Below are 19,840 nucleotides of genomic sequence, written 5' to 3' on the forward strand. Positions count from 1 at the left end.
CCTCTGTCGCTCAGCTCATTGGTTCCTACTGAAGATGTAAATCTTTAAAAACATCTCACAAATATATGCGCCACCGACAGTCAGAGCGGCGGCCATTTTGCTTCCAGGTTGTCTGTCTGTCCGTCACGTTCTCGTGGACACGATATCTCAATAACGCCTTGAAGGAACCTCTTCATATTACGCACACGCGTTCACTTGGACTCAGGGATGAACTGATTAGATTTTGGTGGTCAAAGGTCAAAGGTCGAGGTCAGTGTGACCTCACAAAATACCTTTAGCCATTACTCAAGATTTCACACAATTTCACACACGTGGTTCATATTTTATATTTTTCTGGATAAACAGGGATGTGACCTGGAACTAGTCCGAGTGGCGGAGGGATACGACCTCGAGACGGGAATTCCAGTATCCAAATACAAAGCATGATTTTGGTCCCATTACACTGATATGTTATCAAATGTCACGGAGAGTCGGTCGTGGTGGTTAATCATTCTCCTCCGGCTGATATCTGAGAGCGAGCGGGAGGAAGCGGCAGCTCCTCGGCTCCAGGACTGGACTCATGCTGCTGAACGCTCTGCTGGTCGTAGCTCTGAGCTCTCGGAGCGTCTGGGCCAGAAAGTCTGAACCCTCCCTGGGCGAGGGCGACGCCGGTTTGTTCAGGGGGTCGGACAAGTATGACTTCGCCGTGGAGGTTCCCGCCGCAGGGATGGAGTGTTTCTGGCACTTTGCTCACCAGAGCGGAAGCTTCTACCTGACGTTCATGGTGAGAATAGATAAAAGATAAGTGTGTTTTGTGATCATGCAAGATGAACGCACAGCTGGAGTCTGTGCAGTCGTGTGTTTCGTCTTCACTGACTTTCAAGGTGAACCAGTTTGACTTCTACTCATGTGAGCGTTTCCCTGGGTTACCAGATAGGAGTTTATAAATGTGTGTTATCAATTAAAAAATCAGACCTGCACAAAACACCTGAAGTTAAGATTGTCCTTTAAGTCTGAGTTACAGTTTCCTTAAAATAAAAACAGTTGCACAAAACAGTTTTCTCCTAAGTTTCCTTAAAATGTTCACTATAGTATTTAAGGGTTTCTCCTTATCTCACACTTAAACTTCAAGAATAACTTAAAGTCACAGACGCCCTTAGCGACCAGGAAAGTTCACCGTGGTGAAGTTCCCGTCAACACGACGGCTTTTCTTTAATGTGACCCGACTCCCAGAAGTGATAACAGGTTGGCCTATCACAGTAAATCGATGGTCTCCGTGGAAACAGTAACGTTTTACTGCTGTAAAATCTCTTTCACCTCTGTAAATTACTATGGGAACCTTTTTTAGAGATTCTGTGCAACACCCTTAACTAGCTCCCTCAGCTAAGGAGAAATTAAACTTTAAGTGTCAGACTTAAGTAGAAAAGTTAAGGTGTTTTGTGCAACCGGTCCTTGTTTTCATTATATGGATTAAACCTGATTTGATCGTTGATAATTTGAAGTGCAGAAACACAGCTCCACAGTTACAGTTCGATCATGACGTAGCGTTTTTAAGTTGATCTTCTGTCCTTTTCAATAATGTTCAGACTTAGACTTTTCAGACTTTCACAGCTTGTTGTGGCGGGAACCAGGGTGATGGGAACTTCTGGGTCGATCTATGTCGGAAAAATACGTAGGAGACGTTCATTGTTGGTTTTAGTTTTGTCCACAGTAAGAAACAGATACAGATTATCACCAACTTTGTCATGTGAGTGTGTTTTTAATCGTCTTATATTTAACGTGTGTCTGTGATCACAGGTGCAGTGGGTGACGGGGATGGCCAACAATCGCCGGCTGTTTGTGACGGTCAGTTCACCAAACGGCGCCCTCATGGCGTCCGTCACTGAAGCCGTCGGTCAAATGAATTTCCAGACCGAGGAGACAGGTGGGATCATCAGAAACGCTTCGGGCTCCGCCGTCCGTCCCACTGTGTTCACACTGTAACTGCAGCTTCCTCCTCTCAGGTTTCTACCGGATGTGTCTCGGGAACCACAAGAACCAGTTTGGAGGAATCAGGGTCTTTCTGAACTTTGGGGTCATCTACGAAGGATTGGAGGAGTCGGAGGGGGAGACGGAGGAGGGGGAGACAGTCCTCAACAGCACCTTGACTGGTATTGAGGTATTTGTCTTTCCAAATAAAATAAATATAGATTTAAAGACATACACAGTCTCTACAGCCATTAAAGAGCAAGTACCAAGAGTCGTCCAGCAGATGTCGCCATTTTAACTGTATGAAATGCCTCAAAGCAGAAATGGTTCAGAGATCCTGAGGTGGAAGAAGTACACAAATCCTTCACTTAAGTAAAAGTACAGAAGCATAAAATCTACTTAAGATATCAAAAATAAAAGTTCTCCCGCAGTAAAATGTCCTCTGTGACTGATATATAAAACCAAGTTAAATAACGGTTAGATTACGGCAGCATGTCAGAAATAAAGATAAAATATTTATAATCCAACTGTATGGTTGAAGTTTTCACAGTTTTACAAAAGTTCGGTGACGATGCAAACAACAACTAAACTAAACTCTTCAAAAACCTTGAGTAACCGCTTAAACCTTAAAAAACATTAAACTAGTCGATGTGCTGTGTTTGGTTTAGGAGAGCGTACAGAAGCTCCAGAATCAGATCTTCCACATGTGGCGTCACTACAACTTCGCCCGCATGAGTAAAGGGAAGGATCACCACCTCCTCCTGTCCAACTTCAACTACGTCAACTGGTGGTCGGCGACCCAAAGCCTCGTCATCCTCCTGTCAGGATACCTGCAGCTCCGCGTCCTCAAGAGACTCTTCCACACGGACGCCAGTCGGCCGAGATGCTGAGAGCAGAACCTGCACACGTCTGGACCTCCATCATGATTTACTATTTTCTCTAATTGGATATTTATTGAAAAGAAATTTGGAAAAGAAAAAAGATCTTGCACATTATCTGCAATATTTTAATAAAGGTCTCCTCCAGTGTAAAGGTCTGTGTCCATGTGTAGTGTGATTATAGATCAGGTCCAGCTTCTATATTAATACTGTGAAAGTATCAAAGCCTCAGTCCACAGAGAAATGCACACAGCCTGTATTCAGAAACTGAGCCTTAAAACCAGCCGTCAGGACTTCTGGAACTTTGTGATGTCACAACAAAGCAGTCACCAAGCCCCGCCCACCTGGACCCACCAGAAACAGAGCAATGTGCCAACAAAGGCAGTGAAGAAGAAGACTGCAAATAGATGTAAACTGAATTCAGACAAATTCTTTATGTAAGTAAGAAATTTGTTAGACCTCATAATGGAGAGGACACTCAACACTGGATATAAACAGAACCATAGGACAGGGCACCTTCAACACTGCATACTGTGAGGTATATTAATTAGCTAACAATCTATCTTTACGGTACGGTTAAGTTACCAGACCTGAACTCATTTTAATAAGTTTTAAAACTTGATTTAATGATAAAAGATGAGTTGGTTTAATTAAAGCGACGATGAGATTTTGCAGCTCAAAGGAGCTGCTTGTCCAGTGTTAGCTTTAGCAGCTGTTTACTTTCCACTAGCTTTAGCCAAGAGGTTATGATACGCCCTCTGAGCAGCTCGAGAGTCAACAGTGGAAAAAGCTGTTGGCGAGTAAATGAATGAGGTTTGATGCTGAACTTACAACGTTTCTATTGGACTGGTGATGAACAGCTCTTAATGCCAGTGTTGGCTACGCAGCCATAACAGAACAAAAAGCTCCTTTAAGGAAAGAGAGCGTGAGGACTGGATTGGACACCTCCTTCCTCTGGCATCTGACTGTCACACCTTTTAACACAGGAACGTCCAGGTCCAGAGCTTCTGCTGCTGCAAAACAACTATAAAGAGACAAAACAAAAACAAAATAGAGACACAAAACAACCACAAGAAGACAAAACAAATACAAAGAGACACAAAACTACAACAAAGAGACAAAACTACAACAAAGAGACACAAAACGATCACATTAAGACACAAAACAACAACAACAAAGAGACACAAAACAACCACAAGAAGACAAAACAACTACAAAGAGACACAAAACAACCACAGAGACACAAAACAACAACAAAGAGACACAAAACAACCACAAAGACTCATTTCGAGTCTCTTTCAGTCTGTGTAGGGTGGTGGTCTTTACATGTCTCGTAATCCGTCCATGGGTGTTTGTTTCGTGGAGTGTAGACCTGGTTCTCAGTCCACAGCAGCAGCACTTGATGGAGCCTGAAAGTCTTTTATATCCAGATTGACTTTGACCTCACCCTCCATCACAGTCCAGGCACATCTGACCCACTTCGGTCTGTATCCTGAGTGGATGACCTTTTGAGTCACGTGACTCACGTGGTTTCTTCACATTACCTGGCACCTGTGGGTACTCCAGCTCTCATACAGGCCCTCAACATGAAAATCAGGTTCATCGTGTGAATGAGTATCTGTTGCTGTGTCTGTGCCAAAGCATCATACATGCCACAGATGTTTCACATTAAAGCACCTGGCATGAGCAGGGAAGAGACGCTGGTGCTGAAAGACTTATTTATTTTCATTTTTGTCACTTTTCTCACTCGCTGCTCCTGGATTCACAGACTGTCAACATCCACAGGTAAATCTTTTTTAAAATCATCTCCAACCAAACTCCTTTATAACTCCGATATGAAATCTTAAAATCATTTTTCAGATAATCAAAAATGTATTTTGCTTAAGAAGAGAAAGATTTTCTGAAATCATAAATGAATAGTTAAAGGGCAGATTCAAAGTTTGTCAAGTCTGTCTTGACACAACAGTCCAGTGCCCACGACAACAGTGAAGCTAACGTGAAGTTTCAGCAGGCTGAAATCAACAGGGTCTCGTTAAAGTCTCCGTCTTCTTCGTACCAAATTGTCACGGACAGCGTTTACTCGTTGAGATGAAGTGGAGGGAGAGAAACATCTTTTCATTCCTTAGCTTGTCTGAAAATTTAAAAACACATGTGTTTCAGTGGACAGCCGTGATTCATGCTATAGACTCTGCAATCTTAACAGAAATTTCAGCCAGCGGTTCCAGGCCGATGTTGGTAGAAGTCAGCACAAGTTGTATGATGTGAGTATGATGTGCTCTGATTAGTATAAACGTATTTAGGGGAAGACAGAAATGTAAAAGTGAAACAGTTTATAAAGGGTTAATGAAACTGCAGTGGAATAAATTACCTGCGCTGACTCTCTATCAGAAACATGCGGAACGTTTTCATGAGTGTGGGTTTGGTTTACTGTAAGATTTCACAGAAGCCCCGCCCACTAACCTTCACGCAGGTGTTTTATTTGGATGCTGTTTGTCTTGGCGTGGCGTAAACACAGAGACAAACTCAACTGCTGCACAGATTCATACAGTTCCAGCCTTGATTGTGAAAACCGACTGTTTCAGAGCTGCGATTCAGCAGCAGGAGAGAACTGTTAAAAGTCTAGAGTATGACCAAAACCCGACTGAAGTTCTGCTCAGACATACTTTATTTGAGCAGATACCGATCCATTTAAATTTGCCTGAATGGGTCCTGATCGGCTCAGATCTTCCTGTAAATATAAGAGAAATGTTTGCGGCCTTTCTTGGCTTCCGTACCCTTCAGTTCAGATCAGTTAAATCTGTTTAAGTCGGCTTTGAAGTTCAGCTCAGTTCATTACGTTTCAGTCCTCGCTAACTGCCTCTCCGTCTCCACAGTTCATCATGGACAACGTGGAATGGATCTTGACTCTTTGCCACGCAATCTACAAGAGGGTTGAGAACATAAAGTCCAACAAGGAGCGCTGCCAGCGAGTCGGCAAGAGGGTCAAAGACCTGGAGGCACTGGTCCTGACCATCAAACAAAGGGGGCCGGGCCAAATCTCGGCCCCTGTGCACCAGGCTCTGAAGGAACTTATTGTCACTCTGCATAGTGCCCAAGAGCTGATAATGACATTCTCCCAAACTACGAGTTTTAAGAGCTTCCTGAAGGCCAGCAACCACGAGGACAAGTTCAGCAGGGTGAACGACAGACTCAACGATAACTTCCAGGCCCTGTTCGGAGCGCTGCAGGTCGAGCAGGGGAACATGCTGCAGAAAGTCTACGAATGTGTGGCGAGACCGGATGAAGAGCGACCTCTTACCAGCCCCACAGCCTCGATGCCTCCCCCCACACCTACAGCCCCGATGTATCCCCCCACGCCTACAGCCCCGATGTATCCCCCCACGCCTACAGCCCAGATGCCTCCCCCCACGCCTACAGCCCAGATGTATCCCCCAACGCCTACAGCCCAGATGTATCCCCCAACGCCTGCAGCCCAGATGCCTCCCCTGACGCCTACAGCCCAGATGCCTCCCCCCACGCCTACAGCCCCGATGTATTCCCCCACGCCTACAGCCCCGATGTATCCCCCGACGCCTACAGCCCCGTTGCCACTCACCATGCCTATGTCTAACCCCACGCCTCCTATGTGTCACCCGACACCAGTGTATCACCCTGCAGTATTTGTCCGTGCAGCTGCCATGCCTGTGCGCTCCATCATGTCCCCCGTGCAAATGTACAACCCCATGACCACGACTACAGCCGTGACCCAGCTCCCTCTCTCCACCGCCGTTGTCTCCCAGCATGTCCCCGCTACAATGTACTCCGTCCCTACCTCCCCCACCACGGCCCCCATGCAGCTCATCACCCCTGTTCGCCTCATGACTGTTTCACAACAAAATGCATCTGTAGGAGGTTTTATCAGTTCGTTTTTACGTTAAAACAAGAGAAACTGGCTCTAAACTAAGTGTTTTGAAAGTATTTCTGTGACGTGTGAGGATAAAGACGGAAGGAAGGTGGGACCGGGACTTTCTCTAGTGTTGTGTTGTTGTTTCTCAGGAGACACGCCTGTTAACCCGTTAACTAGTGATGACATCATGTTTTCATTAATGAACTAACCAGTGTGTGAAAAAGGAATGAATTAAATTAAAGCTCCATATGTTCTTCTTCTTCTGTGTTTTATTTGAAGTGTTGATCCATAAGATATATTTGTTGTTTTAAGAACCAAAAACCATCTCAGTGTAGTTTTACATCTCCTCTCTCAGGCTTCTCTCTGCAGCTGTAGTAACAACAGGTCTGTGAGCCAATCAGAAGAGAGGAGGCTCTGATCCTCTCTTCTGATTGGCTGACTGTTTTCTGAGTGATCCAATAAAAATATAGCAGATTTCAGTTAAAAACACAAACACAGAAACCAAATCCTGCAAGGTTTGGATGGTGGGTCCAGGTGGGCGGGGCTTGGTGACTGCTTTGTTGTGACATCACAAAGTTCCAGAAGTCCTGACGGCTGGTTTTAAGGCTCAGTTTCTGAATACAGGCTGTGTGCATTTCTCTGTGGACTGAGGCTTTGATACTTTCACAGTATTAATATAGAAGCTAGAGCTGATCTATAATCACACTACACATGGACACAGACCTTTACACTATATAGATCTTTAAAATTCAGATTCAAATCATCATATTTTAAAGTGGCAATTTTACATATCAGACCAAATTTTACTGGATAATCCAAAGTTATGAAATCACGTTTATTAATATATTTATTGCAGCTGATTATTTTGAATCATTTTGTTGACAGAATTATTAATTAAACCAACATCAACATTTATTAATTTATTATGAACAGTAAAGCAGATTACAGTATTTATGAAGTAGTCATACCTCGTTATCAAGAGCCAGAAAAGTAAAATATGCTGAGACGTACACATGAAACATAACAAGTGATGATTTTAGGATATTATTATAAAAGTATTATTTGGATGTTTACATACATATTATGAGTAAACAATGAGGCATGTCTGGACTGATGTTAAACATTTACTAAGCTCGTCTTCATTGCAGAACACAGTAGTAAGCTCTACTTTCATAGGCGATTTTTGACTCCACTCTTTGCAGTATGTCTTCCTGCTCGGCCATTTTGTTCTCCTGCTCAGCCATCCTCCTCTCCTGCCTCACCAGCTTTAACTCCTGCTCGTCCAGCTTCTTCTCCTGCTCATCCATCCTCTGCTCCTGCTGGATGTGCAGAGCCACGGACAGAGTCACAAAGGTGTCGGTCAGACTTTTGTTCAGGTTCTCGAACTCTAGTTTGTAGTCGCCTGCTTTCATGGCGTGATGCAGCTTGTGTGCATCCATGAATTTTCTGATCAGCTCGGTGGCCGATAACACGGCCTGGTCGAGTTTCTCCAGAGCATCCTTCATGTCGTCAGAGAGTCGCTCCGGCATTTTATGTTGGATGAAAACCAGTAGTTTCTCCAGGGCTCTCAGTCTCTGCAGGATGTGGGGACATTGCTGATCATTGTTCTTCATCCTGTCAAACAGGTTGTAGACGACCGTGAAGGATTTGAAGACCTCCATGGTCAGCTGGCGAGACAGGAAGTCGGTTAGCTTAGAACGAAAAATGTACTGATATTGATCAGGCATGAATGGCAACTACGATTCTGGCTGAGGCAAGTTACATTGATTGTTCTGGTGAATATGATCGGAGCATCGTGTTGAGCTGAGATAAGGTCCCCTGGACTCATCGTGTAAACTGAGTTTGAGGCTTTAAGTGAACCATACCGAACTGTAAGAGCTACAACAGGAAAGACAAATCTAATATTCTGCTTCTTTGAAATCTTTTCTAATATAATGTTGTTTTCAATTAATAAATATACACTTAAGAAAACACATTCAACACACATGCTGCAAATACTCACAACACGACAGGAAGTGTATGTTAATACTTGCTGTTCAATGCTTTTAACTTCAAAAAGTCACAAAGCATTGAACAAGTGCGTCCCAGCCTGATGCATCACTCTTTAGTTTCCCCTGGAAACACTTCCTTTGTGTTGTCAGTATTTGCAGCACGTGTGTTGTCAAATCCATGAAGATATTTTCTGAATTTGTTTGTATTTTGTCTATTTGTGTGTGTTTTCTTAAGTTGCAGTGAGTAGAAGACTTAAGAGCGACAACATAAAGCCAGGAATAATAAAAACTACAAATATGACTGGATTAACAGCTAGCCACCATGCTGAAGATAAAACCTTTCAATTTATGAGGCAATGTGAACTTCCTTCTGGTGCAACTTTCCAGACAGACTGAAAGGTTTGTTTTCAGTGCACCAGTCCAGATGCAGGCAAAATAAGGTTTAGGGGTTTTTCCCAGTTTCTCCAGTGGTACGAGCTACTAGAACTTGACCCTGACAAATTTAGAAACAGTGTCTTTAATACATAGTTTGACACAGTTTGTCCACTAGACCATGATGCATTGAGCTCTCTCTCGCTCTCTGCATTTATATTATACTTCATATCATTAACTTTGTATTTTCCCTCTCCCCTCGTCCGTGCTTCTCTTCTCTTCGCTCTCTCTTTTCTGGAGCAGCAGGATCCAGATCCTCCATTGACGTCAAGCGCTTGCTCATTGTGGGAACTATTGGGGTTCTCTCTATAACATCGTAAGGTCTTGACCTTACCGTGTAAAGTGCCTTGAGATAACGTTTATGATTTGGCACTATAGAAGTTGATTTTAAACTGTAAAATGGTAAAATGTCTTTAATATGCAGCTTGGTCACAATTCTCGAGGCAGGTAGCTGCTAGATATTAGTATCAGTCAATATGACATTATGGGATTCTTAAACTGCGAGGTATCAATAAATATGTAAGAACAGCAAACTGTAAACGGCACAAAAATGTCACTGTAGAAATGGATTTAGCAGATTTCCCTGGCTGCCAATCATAGACGACAGGTAGAAGCTGCTATTGGTCGTAACATTGAGCCTCATTCTAATTAAAAGGTTAAATAATTTATCAAGAGGAAATGGTAACTTACCGTAAAGTGGATACCATGCAAGCAGTAATAAGTACAAGTAGTAATCCAGGTATACGTGGGAGAAAGCTAAACTTTCATTTATATCCTCCAATGTAGGTCAGCTGATAGGTTATCATCCCTCTCTGCTGTGGCGTCACTCGTGTTCTCTGGTCAGACACATTACAGATTTAGACCCAAGATAATTAGACTCCTTACGTCCACACCCATCGGACACGAACAGGGTCAACCTCATTTAGGCTCCAGAGACCCTCACAGGTCTCTGCAGGTCTCTGTCTGCAGGTCTCTGCCTGCAGGTCTCTGCCTGCAGGTCTCTGTCTGCAGGTCTCTGCAGGTCTCTGTCTGCAGGTCTCTGTCTGCAGGTCTCTGTCTGCAGGTCTCTGTCTGCAGGTCTCTGTCTGCAGGTCTCTGCCTGCAGGTCTCTGCCTGCAGGTCTCTGTCTGCAGGTCTCTGTCTGCAGGTCTCTGTCTGCAGGTCTCTGCAGGTCTCTGTCTGCAGGTCTCTGTCTGCAGGTCTCTGCCTGCAGGTCTCTGTCTGCAGGTCTCTGTCTGCAGGTCTCTGCCTGCAGGTCTCTGTCTGCAGGTCTCTGTCTGCAGGTCTCTGTCTGCAGGTCTCTGTAGACCTACAGGAACTCTGAAGGTTGACCTGTGGTTACACAGCTACACAGTTAGATAATCTAACTGTTACTGATCATTGGAACAAAATACAGTTTGTTTATATCTTTATTGGTTTATTGTAACCATTTATCAAATTACACTTCAATAAAGTCACATAATTCACTGAGGTCAGGTGAGTGTCTTCCCAGCTGAGACGAAGCAGATTTTGTTCACAGCTGTCTTGTCGCCCTGCTGGAAAAAAAAACAAAAAAACAAATATGAAACATAAAGGTGAAAGTAAATTGTTGCTAGACTTCAATATTAATATTGAATCACTGAATCTATGTATGCTGCAGCCTGTAATCTAAAGCGTTACCTGTTTGGCTTCACATCTTGTTACCAAAGTTACTTCTTTCCAGTGAGTTGTGTACAGCAGGGAAAGTTTGGTCCCTGTGCATATGCTGTGTCACATAGAATGATCTCTGTGTATGATAATCCGCTGTACAAATAAATTTGCCTTGCCCTCTGTTGGAAAAATGATGATACTTTATAACTAGATAAACATTGTTATGCTAAAATGAACTGTATGTGTCCTGAAGTGAACATGAAACCATATGGGAAATATCAGAGAGGAACAGAGTTCCTCCAAGCTGCTATGCCCACATGTTTCTTATGATAAACATGTATCTATCTCTGCCGGGTGCATAACTCACATCAGTTACGATGTGAGTTCACCCCCCCATATGCTCTGTACATAAATCCTGTGTGAACCTTGTACTCTTTGAACATTTGCACTGCAAGCTCTTTGTGTGTAACTTGTTCCCTTGCTGCAAGAATAAATATCCTACTCTTGTGAATTTCAGACAGTGTTCCTGAGTTTGTTTGACAATTTTCCTATCACCCTCACTACTGCACCCTTGACCCTGGGAGTTTCACATGAAACCAGCGAGCCTGACAGATCATCAATAAAAGAGCGAGTCAGGACGCCTCTAGAGCCCCCCCACCCCCCCACCCCCGGTCACCGTGCAGTAAGTTACAACACTTCTGTGGAAAGGAAAAGTAAAATAAATCTTGGGTGTGTCAGCACAGAGGAGCAATAACAACCCAGAGGGGGGATGGAATATAAGTTCCTAGCAGAAACAGGAAGTCTGAGCAGCGGAGGGAGGAGCTGAAGTCTACACAGCTACACTGCTTTTTCTCTTCTTCGCTCAGCACTCACACAGAATACACGTCCGTCGAGACCGGCAGCTCTTACTGACTTCCACTTACAGGTAAATTATCATTTTGTTTATGATTAACTCTGCTGATAGCTCTTCATGAGTCCTCTGGTTGGTCCGCTGCAGATTCAGCATTTAGATTAGGAGCACGGCAAGTCATTTCTCTACAGCTGATGCTTTACAGCAAAGTTATATCGTATAGTTCGCTACTCATATAGCAGAGAGGAACATTTCACACAGCGTCCCCCCCTCAGGTCTGAGTTTCACTGGGTGAATCCTGGTGAAAGCGACACGGAGGAAAGTAGTTTCCAAAATGAATTTCACTGCTGAGGAGAAGATCCTTCAGCTCTGGGTTTTGGGAGGAGTTCATCCACTCACATGACCAAAAGTACAAGTATTTTCCTTTGGAACAAATCTGTACAGTCTCTGTCAAGTTCAGGATCTGCAGACAAACAAGAACTCAATTCACACTTTACGTAGTGTAGCTTTAAATGGAAATGTGTAAGAGTTATAGATCGGGGTTTTTACAGAACACCACTTTGTATTCCAAGCACGCTTTCGCTGAGCAGCTTGTTTCACCTCAGAACACAGTGATTCACTTGTTGGTCTGTAACAACTTTAAAGCCAAAGGATTTGTAATAAAACAAGCAGTGGAAGAAGTTCTCCTTTTTAAAAATACTAATCCATTCATTCATATGAAAATGATGAGTAAAAGTCCTGCATTCAAAATCCTACTCAGGTTAAAGTGCAGGAGTATTATCAGAAAAATGTACTAACGTGACAGTGAAAGTGCTGGTTATGCAGGGAAATGATGCGTGTGAATAATACATTTTTTTTTTTACAGTGGAGCTGGTTTAGTCAAGTTGTTTCTGACAGAGATGATGGGATGATGGAGGAAGGAAGAAGAAAAACTTCCTCTTATCTTTTAAAAACAACTGAATAGGAAGAAAGTGTCTCTGGCTCTGTCTGTCTCTTTTTTGTAAGAGGAAAGACTGATTTAATCTTTAACATTGTGTTGTATTTTATAAGAGATCAGTTTCATATATCATCTATTTTGTGCACAACTTACTCTGAAAAGTAGTTAGTAACTATAGTTTTAAAGGTCCCGTATAGTCTAAAGGTAGATGTCCATGTGTCGAAGGCACAAATCTGCAAAGTGCAGATTTGCAGAAGGCCACATATTAGAATTCAGCTCTTGAGAAGCTTTTCATCTTCAGGCTTTAAGAGGCGAGGCAAGTAACAAATCCAGATTTGTCCACAGACCTGACAGAGTGTTTACCAGGGAGCACACGGTAACACTGAACCTCTCAATTCCTCCTTGCTGTAAATCAGTAAAACTGTCGCGTCAGAAAACTTTCAATAACTGCTGAACAGTGAATTTTCTTTCTTACGTTTTGTTCTTAAGGAACCAGAGAGACCTGTCTCTCTGTGACACTCCCAGCTTCGGGGTGATGGACTGTGAGTTTTGCTGTAAACATGAATCTGTTTGCTGACCTGAAGGCTTAGCTCAGCATTACAGACCTCCCCGATTGAATTTGGAGCAACACTCCCGCGGGAAATTATCTCTGCACATAACTTTAAATAACATCAGCTCAGTTCATCTGAGTGCAAATAAAAATCACTTAAATTCATGCCCAGGCGTGTGTGTCGCATTCAGGATATTAATGTGTATTTGCCAACTCACTTGTAGCTATGTTTTTGTGCACTCACATAATTCCAAATAATTTATCATATTCACCGATTTTATGCTTTAACTCTGAAACCAACCTCCCTTTTCTTAAAACATATTCATCCTGTCCGGTGCGGGTGTTAACGTGGTTAACTTTGTGGAACGAAGTGTTAATTTGTCTCTCCATGATTTCTGATTTCCCTCCTCTGTTGGTGACTCTCAGCTCCAAGCCTGGTTCCTACTGAAGATGTAAATGATCACAAATATATGGTTTTCTTTTTCTTTTTTAAATGCTCCGTAGTTTACTTAAACAGGTACTCAAACTGGGAGAAATAGTGCTATTTGTCTGGGACTATTTTCAGGCCTGGATTAATCCACATTTGGTGCTTTAGTTTAGTAACCACAGCCAGCCTCAGCTTCCTTAGGTGAGTCAGACTTGCTCAGTATAATTCAGGTTATTTCAGCTCAGATAACTGTCCTTCGCTGGAGTTATTTTGCAATCAGCTCTGACTTATTTCATTTCACTGCTTTAAGTTCATTTCTTCTCTGTCTTTCCAGCTGATCATGGACTACGTGGAGCCCATCCTGACCATTGTCTCAGAGATCTACACACTGATTGAGACTGTGAAGGCCAATAAGAAGAGCTGCCAACGTGTTTTTGGCCGAGTCAAATCCCTGGAGCAGCTGGTGAGGTCCATCCAACAGAGAGGGACAGTCCAAGTCTCTGATGACGTAGAAAAAGCCCTCAAGGAACTCAACAGCGTTCTGAAATCAGCACAAACAATCATAGATAAGTACGCCTCCTCTAACTGGGTGAAGCTCATCCTGAAATCCAGCAGCCACAAAGAGGAGTTCGTCATTGTCAATGAGCGCCTCAATGAGACCTTCCAGCTGCTGTCTGGAGCTCTGCAATTGGAGCATGGGAATGCGCTGTACATGGTGTATGTAGAGGTCTCCAAAAAGAAGGACGATGAGGATGCCGGGACAGAGGACGACGCAGAGCTGAAGGACTGTGAGCAAAACCGATTTAGACTCGTTTTGATTTGCACACATAGAGCGGAAGAAATACAACTAGGATTCAGAGTCTGTTTCTCTTTGTGTCATCAGTTGTTTTTGTCTGTTCCTCAGTGCTCCTGGAGAACATGAGGGAACAGCAAGAGAAACTGGACGCCATCAAAAGCGACGTGGAGAAGCTCATAGAGATAAGTGAGTGCACCAAAACACAAGCTTCTGCATCAATATTGCACTACAAGCTGCAGCAGTTGTAGCTGGCATGCTAATAGGACAATAACTAATCACAATGACATTTAATCCACTGGTATTTTTAGATAAATGTATTTATATAGGTTTTGAAAACGCCCTTAGTTAACTCTGAGTTGAGGGAAACTCATATAAAACTGATAAAATTATTGCACAATGACAAAGTTTGTCCGTAGATAATTCAGGAGTTGTCTTTTCCACCTGAACAATAAATTGTGTATTTTCACAGTGAATACGCCCCGCAAGGCTGAAGACAACCGAATGATCAAACAAAGCGATCTGCAGTACGAGAGAAAGCCCATCATGAAGACAGCAACCTCAGAGGTCTACAAGGGAAAGTATCATGGATTCGAAGTGGCCATCAAGAGATACACGGAGCCTGTGAACAAAAGCCCAAGGTCTGTGCGACACTGCAGGACGATAACGAAGCAAAATACAGGAAAACCTGATTAGAGAATAACACCAGTGTCGTACCTGTATAAAGTTTTGATTTTTTATCTGATTTTCGAAGCTTTAGGCTCAAACTGACACGTCACATGTCTCTGTTTTCAGGGAGATACGTGCTTTTTTCGAGAGGGAGGTTAAAACCATGAAACAGTTTCAGTCGCCCAACATCCTGCGAATGTATGGCATCTCTGTCCGGGATGAAGACGGTGAGTAGTAGTGAGGATGTGAATCACAGAATATCAGCCACGTAGCACCGCTACAATAATAAATAATGCAATGTGTCCTTGTGATTGCCTGTAGGACCCAACCCTCAGTTCCTCGTTGTCACGGAGTACTGTGAGCTGGGAAGTCTCCGACAGGTTCTGGACTCTAACGTTGAACTGTCCTGGGCCAGGAAAGCTCAAATGTGTCTGGACGCAGCACTAGGACTCTACCAGTCAGTCTATACTAATTAACGATATGTCAAATTTAAATGTGCAAGGAATGATATAGCACAGAGAGGAGGGAGTGAAAGTCTTATTGGTGCAGCTGAGATTAAAAAAGCTCGCTAACAATGGCCAAATAAAACGGACATGCATTTCTCTGTGGACTGAACTCTTTAACACTTTCACAGTATTAATATAGAACCTAGACCTGTATATATTATATGGACCTTTAAGATGGATCAGTATAAACTGTAACTTAATCGTTTTTGCCACTAGATGGCAGAGTTACTATGATATCCAGAACTACAGATGAAGCCTATAATTTATTCACTAATGAGTATCTCTGTTTTGTCTCAGACTACATCACACTGGAGAAAGAAGTAGGGTTCATGGATGCATCACCAGCAGCAAGTTCCTGGTGGCTGAGAACTTCAGGGTCAAGGTACTGAAGTCAGTGCATGCTGGGATTGCCTCCAGCCAATTGAATGGTGGTATTCAGGGGGTTGAGGACAATGTATTAAGTCTTATACGGTGTTATTTTTGTTTGTATTTGACAGCTTGGAGGTTTTGAGCTGGCCAAAACAGAGACGTCATTGAAAAGGTCGAAAATTGTCGAGAGCAGGTCCTCGTGCTACGAATCTCCTCAGAAGCTCAACGACATCAACTACGAGTACAGCGACAAGTGTGAGATATACAGGTCAGATACCACCCAGGGATCAATCTATACGGCTGCACAACACCTACAGAATATGATTTTTAAAATGATGTGAATTATATAGTATAAATGAAACACTAAATATAACAAAATATAACAGTGGTTCTCTAAGCGGCAGTCTTAGGGATGGGATTTGTTTCTATTTTTTAATTGTACATTTTATTGACATTTTACCACATGAAAAAGTGAGGCAACGTTTACTTTACTTACATTTATGTCAAATATCTAAACTGTAAAAATAAGCAGGAAACATGAGAATCACCACATTTAAAATGTTGCTGTTGCCATTTTTCTGCAATTAAGGCCATGACAGTTAACAGTTGCCGGATGTCACAGTGCAATATGCTTTGCGGTGAGAAATCCCTTTGGCTGGTGTTTATAATTTCTATTTGATAATAAGAAATTTATATTAATAAATGCTCATCGTTTTTGTTCACTTTGTAAAAACTCATCAGGTTGGCAGTTCTGTGTGTTAATAAATCATCAATAGAGGGACATAACTTCCTCCCAAGGGTTATAAATGCTAAGAAGTCAATTAGGTCAAAGTCTGCATCACATACTAATAAGTTGCTGCTGCTAAATCAGTTTTGGTCCTGATGCTCTGCAGCTGTTTTCCAGAAGGTATCTGGTTTCTGATGAATAAAGGAGCTAAAAAATCTATTCTTATTTATGGTTTATATAATGTCTTAGTACATGATTTATAAACCATGAATAGAACACTTTATAATTGTTGACTTATAAGTAAATGTGTTAATACAGACAGCTGCTCAGTGTAGCCACTGCATGACAGTTGAATTCATAGAGCTTCAATAATGAATTTTATAATTAAGCAAAGAAACCAACCTCACCTACAAATGTTGTCTTTCAGCTTTGGTATCGTCTTGTGGGAAATTGTAACTCGTAAGATCCCTTTTCAATGTGAGTATCTGCACAACAGCCGTCAAAATAAAGCCAAAGTCTCTCTCCTCCATCCTGCCGCTCTCTGCCTGGACATCTTCACCTTTCTCCTTCCTGTCCGAAGAAGCATCAGGATTACTCTCATGTGCTGACAGCAAACATATCAAACAAGCAGTATGGAGGAAAAAATATCTAAAAATCAATCTATTAAAAAATATTTACCATTAACTGACAAGGACACTGTCCAGTCACAAGGCAGAGGCAAGGCTCTATTAACCGTTAATTAGCGTTACATTAACGGTCGTTATCCATCATAGATTGTAACAAACTTTGTAAAAATGAAAATATTCCCAGAAATAACATTTGAATTAAATGATGTATGCTCGTCAGAAGAGGATGGAGAGAAGGAAAGAAGCCTGAATGCTTAAGAGGATCTTTGCTTAAGTGCACACCTGAGGTAATGTGTAGCCAAGGCAGCAAGCTAGTGTGCACTGTGCAGGTCGGGAAAGCGTTGCTTAGCAACAGTTCAGTGCCAGTCCAGTTGCAGAACTATTGTTGGCGTAGCCAAAAAATTATGAAATAAACAAACAAATCATAATCTGTTGCTTATTACTGTTAAATATGGCGCCCGTAGAACTGTTGTATAAAAGCAAAATCACACTGGAGATTGTGACGTACTGAATATCAGCACGGCTGCGTGATATTGCTGAAGTCATTTGCTCGTTTACTTGCTAATTTTTCCTCTTGACGCTTAATGCGCAAGTTTAGTTTCCGCATACGTCTACGCATGCGTGTAATGTGTGCGCTATCATAACTGATCTCAGAACAGTAGAAGCTGAGTCAAGGACAGTTTAACACGTTAACTTGACTATAGCTAATCGACCATTAAAGGTCCCAGGATTATCCTGCAGAATAAAACATTAATATAGAACATTTCACTTAAATGCGTTGATGATGTTTCCTTGTCTCTTTCTCCAGTTTGTTCAATTGAACAAATCGAACAGAAAGTGTGCAAAGAGAGATCTTGCGAACCGTTTCCTGACGACTGTCTTGACTGTCCTGAAGCACTGCGCAAGCTGATCGACGACTGCCGGGAGTACGACGGCTTCCACAGACCCTCTGCTGGAGGTAAAGCAGTCACTGCTGTCTTTACATTTACACATCAGCAGGTTTCACTCACTGATTGACCTGAAAGTAGCATAATGTAAAACCCCCAATTCTAAAAACTGTTAGAAATCATCTAAAATAATAATAGCCTACTAACATCATGGTGATCTTTCTCTTCTACAGTGCTGGTGGATGAACTGCAGGTCCTGGTGGCACAGTTAAAGAAGCAATAAAAGTCTTCAACCTCTGCCAGTTCATCACAAGTATTCAGGATTTCTGAAGGTTGAGAGGAAACAAAATTGTTAAGTCATAAAACCAATCTATAGATAGATAGATAGATAGATAGATAGATAGATAGATAGATAGATAGATAGATAGATAGATAGATATATAGATATATAGATAGTTAGTAGTGGTAATAATAGTTAATAAACATTCATAGTTTAATAGTTCAATATATCACTTTGTATAAATCACCAAAAAAAGGTTTACAAGGCACTAAAAGACTTAATGTGACTCTGGTGTAAGCTGCTGGATTCCTTCTCCTGCATCTTTTTACAGTTGTGGTGTGTTGTTTCAACAGCTGTAACTGAAAATGTTTTTTTAAGTGAATGTATTTTAACCTGTTAGAACTTGGATTCCTTTGGAGCTGGTAGTAATTTCAGGGAACTTTGGAGAAGCCATATATACCAAGAAAATGCTGTGATTTCAACAGAGCAGCTGTATTTTATAGCATTTATCAACCACAGGACAGCAGGCCTTCACTACCTTATAAATCCTGTCTTTGTAAATGAGCCGTATATAAATCTCACACATGCACCAAACTGTTTCTCAGGAGATTTTAACACCAGCTCTGGAGACTGCTGTAACTCCATCGCATCAAACTGAAAATGTCTCCACCTAGTGGTGACAAACGTTACGTTTTCATGCTGTTACAAAATTCCATCCTTGTGTTTCATGTAATTTAGCCTTTAGCTTTGACCATTGAGTCTGTGAACAAAAGCAGTGTTTCATGCAGCATGACTGGTTTCAATAAGAATTCAGTCTTCTTCACTCAAACTGATGAAAAGAGAAACCACAGAGGGGGAGTTGTATTCTTATTTTCAATAAAATTTCGTATTTTAACCCAAGTTGCCATGAATTGTGGATCTTTTTATTTCTTCCAGTTTCTGTTCCCAGCCTCCTTCTCCTCTCACTACACCCTGAAAATGAAGGTCATTTTGCTCATGATGTTACTTATCTCATCACTTTTCATGATCTGTAGTTTTCCTTTTCCACATCTTCCATTTTTTTTAATTCTAGTGTGAGTATGCAGGCTAGGTTTTGTTCTTTGGCAGATGATTTATTATTACGAGAGAGTACTAGGACCACATTGAGGAAATAAACAACCTGAATTTCCTGAAAAAAGTCATAATATTATGGGAATAAAGTGGTAATTTTAGGTTAGGTGTTTTAGAGGGGAAATATCAGAGGAGCAGAAGGGTTAACCTGTATACATAATATTACTTTTATCGCAAAATCACGACTTTTTTCTCATCATATCATCACTTTATTCTAGAAATTTCCGATTTCTTTTTTTCCTCAATGCGGCCCTAATACTTCTAACGGTTGCTTCTATTATTTTGTCCACCCCATTTATTATCAATGAGAGAGGCTAATTAACAGAAACACTTCTCTGTATAATGC

The 19,840-nt window shown here is 41.9% G+C and overlaps 2 protein-coding genes across 2 annotated transcripts; both read left to right on the forward strand.

Annotated features, from left to right (window-relative positions):
• Positions 1-505: 505 nt before the first annotated feature.
• LOC111235986 (transmembrane emp24 domain-containing protein 6-like) lies at positions 506-2,837 on the forward strand. The gene is made up of 4 exons (XM_022764565.1): positions 506-763; positions 1,777-1,903; positions 1,983-2,137; positions 2,616-2,837. The coding sequence occupies exons 1-4, from the start codon at positions 560-562 to the stop codon at positions 2,835-2,837; spliced, it is 708 nt and encodes a 235-aa protein (XP_022620286.1). The 5' UTR covers positions 506-559.
• Positions 2,838-11,566: 8,729 nt separating this feature from the next.
• Positions 11,567-19,284, forward strand: mlkl (mixed lineage kinase domain like pseudokinase). The gene is made up of 11 exons (XM_022764568.1): positions 11,567-11,688; positions 13,862-14,315; positions 14,432-14,509; positions 14,793-14,961; positions 15,116-15,216; positions 15,311-15,446; positions 15,793-15,877; positions 15,993-16,132; positions 17,019-17,068; positions 18,026-18,175; positions 18,338-19,284. The coding sequence occupies exons 2-11, from the start codon at positions 13,868-13,870 to the stop codon at positions 18,385-18,387; spliced, it is 1,407 nt and encodes a 468-aa protein (XP_022620289.1). The 5' UTR covers positions 11,567-11,688; positions 13,862-13,867; the 3' UTR covers positions 18,388-19,284.
• The last annotated feature ends 556 nt before the right edge of the window (positions 19,285-19,840 follow it).

Source organism: Seriola dumerili, unplaced genomic scaffold (genome assembly GCF_002260705.1).
Source record: "Seriola dumerili isolate Sdu_G_001 unplaced genomic scaffold, Sdu_1.0 BDQW01000550.1, whole genome shotgun sequence".
NCBI classification, from domain to species: domain Eukaryota; kingdom Metazoa; phylum Chordata; class Actinopteri; order Carangiformes; family Carangidae; genus Seriola; species Seriola dumerili.